Here is a 6,603-nt window from a genome sequence, read left to right on the forward strand (position 1 = left end):
TATATATATATATATATTTAAATATGTGTGTGCACGTACTGTACTGGATTTTGGCACATGCTGAACAAGCAGTAGCTTTCTACGTTTAAACTGGTGGTCTCTCAAGCTACAGAGGACTCAAAATAAGCAAAAAGCATTTGTGATTTCTAATATTTGTGAGATCTTTTAGTGTAAAACTTTAACCAAAAGAGTGCAAGCTTGATATAGCTTATCCCCTTCACTAAGTCTATGTCCGGCGCTTTTTGAAATAGAATTGATCTCAGTAAGTTATCAGATTGATATCCTATTTTTAATTCCAGCTCTGTGTTTGGGCGTCTTGTGTTTGGCAGCAACAGTCGGTGCCTCGAAACTCGGTGGAATCCTTCAAGTAAGTAACACTGCATTCTAAATGATTTCCACAATATTTATTTTTCATAAAAGTACAAAGTTTCAAATATGAGGAAAATGAGTAGTCGATTATTTTTACCTCAGTTCTTGACTGGTACTTTATTTTATGGACTTCGAATGACGAAAGGCAACTTGACCTCCGTGAGATTTTAACTCAAAGCATAAAGAAAAGAATTAAAACAACTACCATACAGCATTTTGTACGACGCTCTTATGATTCCTCCAGCAAATGATATTGGTTTCAAATTTTGGCACAAAGCCAGCAAGATCGAGGGAGGGATTAAATCGATTACATCGACTCCAGTGTTCAACTGGTACTTATTTTATCGACCCCGACAGGATGAAAGGTAAAGTCGACCTCGGCGGAATTTGACCTCAGAACGTATAGGCTTCCTTATGATTCTGTCAGCTTATCATCTTTTACCAGTAAAAAATTTTGCGACACGGTAGTGTCGGATAGAATATTTTACGGCATTTATTTGCGATTCATTATTATCTGATTTTGGATCCTGCTGAGGTCAGGTTTGCCTTTAATCTTTCTAGGATCGACAAGTCTAAATGTGAGACTTTGTGCCTTTCTTGGAAAAGTAAAAATTGTTAAAAGCAGGGATTAAGGACCATTTGCGGTATGATTACAACAATGGCTTTTTGGACATTTATGGTCCGGAATCTCTTATAATTTGCATTAATTTCCGCAGCCGCCAGACTAGTACTGATACCTCACACAGACTTAATATAATTTATCCTAATGAATAGGTACCTGCATTTCATTTAAATAAATTTATTATTTGTTTAATTTCGAGTGTGTTACCGAGGTAACCACCACTGGTTCGGAAAAATCCGCAATACGGAATGACTTTGAAACTAACGGTTCTGGAAATTCGATGTTGTGTTTGTACCACAATTATAGAAATTAATATAGTAATCATTTGGAGACTTATATCATGTTTTACTTATCATGTAAAGGTTACAGAACATTTTCTCTTAAATTTCTGTGAACAATAGCGTCGTTGCTAACGGGTTTCCAGCAGGCTTGACGGCATTTATGATGGTGAAAATGACAGGGGATTACCTCTGCATTTCGAGCGGAACAAATGTTAAGGTGTTTGTTGGAAAGCACTTGTCTTGGTCTTCTCGTACATGCTTACATATTTTTCCGGCGTGCGCGCGCTCGAGCACAGACACAGATACAAACATACGCGCGCGCGCGGAGAATCATGTGCCTTGTTTATGAAGGCACAATGAAACATCTGACACGAATCCACGTCCCATAAACTAACCATTCAGCAATCAGTTTATCTCAGCGAATGAGAAGTATTTATTGAATCATGTCTGTTGTGCAAGTAATTTGAATGATCGCATTGAGACCAGCTTACTGGCTGGTTGAGTATATGTATACTTATGAGTGTGCGCGCGCGTGCGTGCGTGTGTGTTTGTGTGGACATTCGGTTGTGTATGTATTTATGTACGTGAGAATGTAATTTTCAGCTGTCGATAGAAAAGATATGTTCATGTTAAGGAACTTTTTAATATTTATCCTGTTAGACAGCATCCATGAAACTTTATGCTTTAGATCCTCTGAAACAGGCGGAAGGATGCGAGAAGTTATCTCAAATCGGAGACCATGCCTGAATATTTCCAACAGAATGTTGTCGCTAAAGGCAGTGATATTAACAGGAATTATTGATGTGAAATATATAGTATAAACAAGTAGTGTAAGCATTCGAGTATCATCTTTGTGTTTCCAAATCCTACCGCATTTCACATGGCATTTTTGGTTCTCGGACGTCGTCTTAGTGTAGAAGTTGACCTACGTCTTTGGGGACTGTAAATTTTTGATCAGAAAAATTTGACTTGTGTATCGGAAAGTACTGTAAGTCTGCTTACTATCTAAGAACTCAGAATGCGAAGAGCGAGAACGAATAGCAGAAGACATCTCGTCCGTCACTCAAATCCACTAATCCAACGTTGTGGACTGGTGCTTTATTTTACCGATCTCTGACGGATGAACGCTGAGATGGCCGATTAGTTAAGAAGGTCGATTTGCAATCATGTAGTCCTGAGTTTTTAATTTAATATTCTGCACACTCTTATTTATCTACTTCGACTTCCATCGTTAAACATAATTTACTTCATATTTATAGAAGTTTCTAAACTCTCAGTAGGGGGCGAAGAAAGTTGGAAGTGTCACTTTGGTATAATGGCTAGCAGTCTGTCATATTCACCGATGTCACTTCGAGTCCCATTGGAAGCCTTCGACTCTACACCCTATAATCTAATAGCTTTATCTACTTCGAGTTCCACCGTTAAAAATAATTTACTTCAATTCTCTCGAAGTTTCTAAATCATTATAATTAAAAAGAAAATATTTTCTTAACATGAACACGCCTTTTCAATCGGCAGCAGCTAATTGCGCGAGTGCACACACGCAACCCCACCACACGCAATTATATAGGCCCTGGGCACATCATTAGTCAAGTTTTTTTGCTGACCGGTGACACAGTCTCCTACTCGTATAATTCCGACTATTCATCCCAAACAACGTTCCTTATGGCGCCACTTTGACATTTGCCTCCGTCTTGTGAGCTTACACTCCCTCCAAGGGGACACTGCTGGCTAAATTAACAACCACTGCACTACATAAATATATTATCGTGTAAAGTCTTGCTCTATGTAATATAACATAAATAACATAGAATTTTACCGTTGCAGGCGGCATTGGCTCTTTATGGTTGTTTATCATCACCAATGCTCGGGTTATTTACTCTTGGAATAATCTTTCCGTGGGCAAATGCTTGGGTAAGTATTTAAGCATTTATATAATTTACTCTATTCTATCTTATTAACGTTCATTTTTTTCTCACAATCTAAATGTCATCTACATGTTTACTTCTACATGTCTATGCATCTATTTCTACATGTCTTGGTATCTAGGTTTTTGTCTTTATATGGACTATTCACTCACCCCCTCTTGTCTTCCCCTACCTCTCTCTCTCTCTCCATAGGCACCTGTGTCTGAGACTCTGTCTACACATATATTGTTGTCTATATTTCTCTGTCAACGTATGTACCTCTTTTCGCGTCTCTCTGTCTATAAATGTACTAGTGTTTATATCTCTCTGTGTATATGACCACTCGTGTCTATGTCTTCCTCTGAATATGTATTGGTGACTATGTCTCTGTCTCCATATGTACCAGTGACTATTTCTCTCTAGTTAAATATATACCGGTCTTTCTCTCTCTCCACACGCACACACACACATATTTAGAGAGAGAGAGAGAGAGAGAGAGAGAGAGAGAGAGAGAGAGAGAGAGAGAGAGAGAGAGAGAGAGAGAGAGAGAGAGAGAGAGAGATGTATATGTCTCCTTTTGTCTAGATACCAGCATTTATGCCTGTCTATTGATGTATGTACTCTGTCTACATCGATACTAGTAGCTGTGTCTCTTTGTCTACATGTGTACTTGTGTATAGATTTATATATTTAATTGTATGATCTGGCTTTTCATTTTGCAATACATTTTTATAGGGAGCTCTCGCTGGAGTCTTATCTAGTATTTCTATAATGACTTGGATCTCAGTCGGCCATTACAGTTCGAAAGTTAGAGCATACATGCCACCAGTTAGCGTTGCGGGATGTGGAATCAATATTACATCTTTAGCTGAAAATGTCACAATAGTGAATAAATCCGCATTGCCAGAATATGTTTATCCGTAAGTACTGATAATTTTCTTCCTTTAAAATCTTTGATATTTTTCTGCCACAGACTATGTACGTAATGCTATAATTATGGAACAACATCGATGACAATCTTTTATATACAAAACATTATTTGCGAGACAATTGACTGATAACTTTATTCGTATTTTGTTGTTGTTTGTTTTTCCCCGAGACATGCCCAGCTCATAAGGGCCGGTTTCCCGGTTTCAGTGGCGTTTAGGTTCTCTTCCTGGATAGGACACCAGTCCATCGCAAGTGAGCTGCTATATGCAGGAGGAAAGAGTGTCGCCATTACCTTCTGCCGGAGCCGCGTTTCACTCATAAACACATACTTAACCCGGTTTGATGCTCTAACCACTAGGCCATGTGCCTCCACATATTTGTATATGCATTTTATTATTAGATTTTGTTAGATTTCGTCTTCTATTCGTTGAATTTGTCTCCAGCTTTATGAATGAATTTACAGGCTAAATATTTTCAGCGTAGTGATATTATTACATTATAGATACAGTTTTGAGAGTGAAGAAGAGAAACAAGTCTCACCTCTCACGGAAGGACTTGAATCACGTTTCATGCCGGGAGAACTCGTAACCATTTACACCTTTTAATCCACCTCTTATTTCTCTCTCTCTCTCTCTCTCTCTCTCTCTCTCTCTCTCTCTCTCTCTCTCTCTCTCGCTTTCTTTCTTTCTTTTTCTCTTTAGCTCTCTATCTCTCTGTGTCCGTCTCTGTCTCCCTTCCCCCTCTCTCTATCTTTATCGCTTCGTTTAATTTTGCCTTTCTCTGTGTCTCTCTCTGAAATTACAAGGGCCGGCTGAAAAGTTCATAGCTGACCAAGGAAATCGCATGGAATGTGACCAAATGAGGTTTATTTTTCAACATAGTCTGACTTACAAGAAACTGTACATTCCACTCCTTAAATACTAAGATCTATGCTATAATTTATTAGTCAAAATACAAAACTATTGTCTCATATACAATTACAGAAAAAACTGCCCTGGGATAAATATAAAGAACATTCTTTTCTGTGGAATACATTCATATATATCAGCCCAAGGAATACTGGCAAAACATTTTACCAAGTGCAAACATAACAAGCCTGACAAAGTTATTTGGGACAGAAAAGTAATGTACAGTTATAAGTTGCCCTGCGGATACAAACATCTTTTCCAAAATCAGAGTGAAGGAGAATATCTATGGCGAATTGCTTCGAAACTGACAACTCTTGTACTCTGATTGTAAATTTACATTCATACCAATAATCATTAGTGCACTCAGTTATGTTAATAAATCTGTAGAAACTAGAATTTTAAAGTAAAGAAAGAGACCGACTGTTAGGAACTTTACAGTTACAATCTGTAAATGGATACATACATACATATACATACATACATACCCTGTTGTTTATGTTGAAATTCCAATGAAAGAGCCTTGGATCTAGGTTTGAAACCGACTCTTTCTCTATTAGCAAGAAGTCTTGATATGAAACCGAATGTCATACAGTTTTCTGAAAATTCACGCTTCATAAGAAAATAGGCACTCATATATTAGGTGAGGATGTTGTTATTATTAAGAAAACAATATTATAGTGTCATAATAGCCAAATTAATAATTGGTTTCATTCCAGAGATAGAGAACTAACTCTGATAATCATCACAGATGACTAGAAAGAAAAAGTATATTACTAGCTAGCTAGATAGATAGATAGATACAGACAGGCTGAAAAGAAGAGGACAACTGACATGCTTAGAACCACAAATTTATTATTTGCTAGGCGACCGTTACCAATTACACCATAGAACAACTATCATTTGATAGCGTTAGATACGAAGGTTTGCGTTAGATCGATATGCTTCGTTGTTCGTTTTGGTCTCAGATTTTAAGCTGAATATCTTTGCGCTTAATTGATTTGCAACAATGACAATGTTTTATGCTAATATGTAATGTTGTAATGGTTGAATGAATAAACATTTTATTCATTTATTTACAGAACTGGTATCGAAGGACTATACAGCGTTTCGTATCTTTGGTATAACGTAATGGCTTTCGCTATTGTTATAATTGTGGGCCTTGCTGTCAGTTTTGCAACCGGTAAGTGTGATAGGGTGTTGGTAAAAGTATGTTTGTTAATTTGTCTGTATGTGTTATATAAGCAAGTTGAGGTACTTCTAAACATTTCTGAAGTGATGTAGAGTGCAATAAACGTCGAACCCTTCACCTGCAATTTTATACTCTTGAACCAGAAGAGATTTCTAATATAGTGGAGAAATACATTAATTATATCAACTCCGAAGAGTTGTAAAGAAAACTCAACCTTGACGGGATTTGAGCTTAGGACGTAGAGAATCGTAACTCAGTATGTTCTGATATTCTGTCCGCTTATCTACCGAATCTATTTGTACATCATCATCCCGTACATCAACATCATTGCTACTGATGTTGTTGTTTAGCCCTCGCTTAATGCTGAATAAGTAGACTAATGATTCAACGCATTCCA

General features: G+C 37.3%; 1 protein-coding gene across 1 annotated transcript in view; it reads left to right on the forward strand.

Moving 5' to 3' along the window:
• LOC106870978 (sodium-dependent multivitamin transporter) overlaps window positions 1–6,313 on the forward strand; it is an 8,737-nt gene extending 2,424 nt beyond the window's left edge. The window contains exons 2-5 of the mRNA XM_014917226.2: window positions 300–367; window positions 3,100–3,186; window positions 3,915–4,099; window positions 6,097–6,313. Coding sequence (XP_014772712.1) covers window positions 300–367; window positions 3,100–3,186; window positions 3,915–4,099; window positions 6,097–6,298 — 542 coding nt within the window. The 3' untranslated portion in view covers window positions 6,299–6,313. The remainder of the gene's footprint in view (window positions 1–299; window positions 368–3,099; window positions 3,187–3,914; window positions 4,100–6,096) is intronic.
• The last annotated feature ends 290 nt before the right edge of the window (window positions 6,314–6,603 follow it).

The sequence above is a fragment of the Octopus bimaculoides genome, chromosome 5 (genome assembly GCF_001194135.2).
Source record: "Octopus bimaculoides isolate UCB-OBI-ISO-001 chromosome 5, ASM119413v2, whole genome shotgun sequence".
NCBI lineage: Eukaryota > Metazoa > Mollusca > Cephalopoda > Octopoda > Octopodidae > Octopus > Octopus bimaculoides.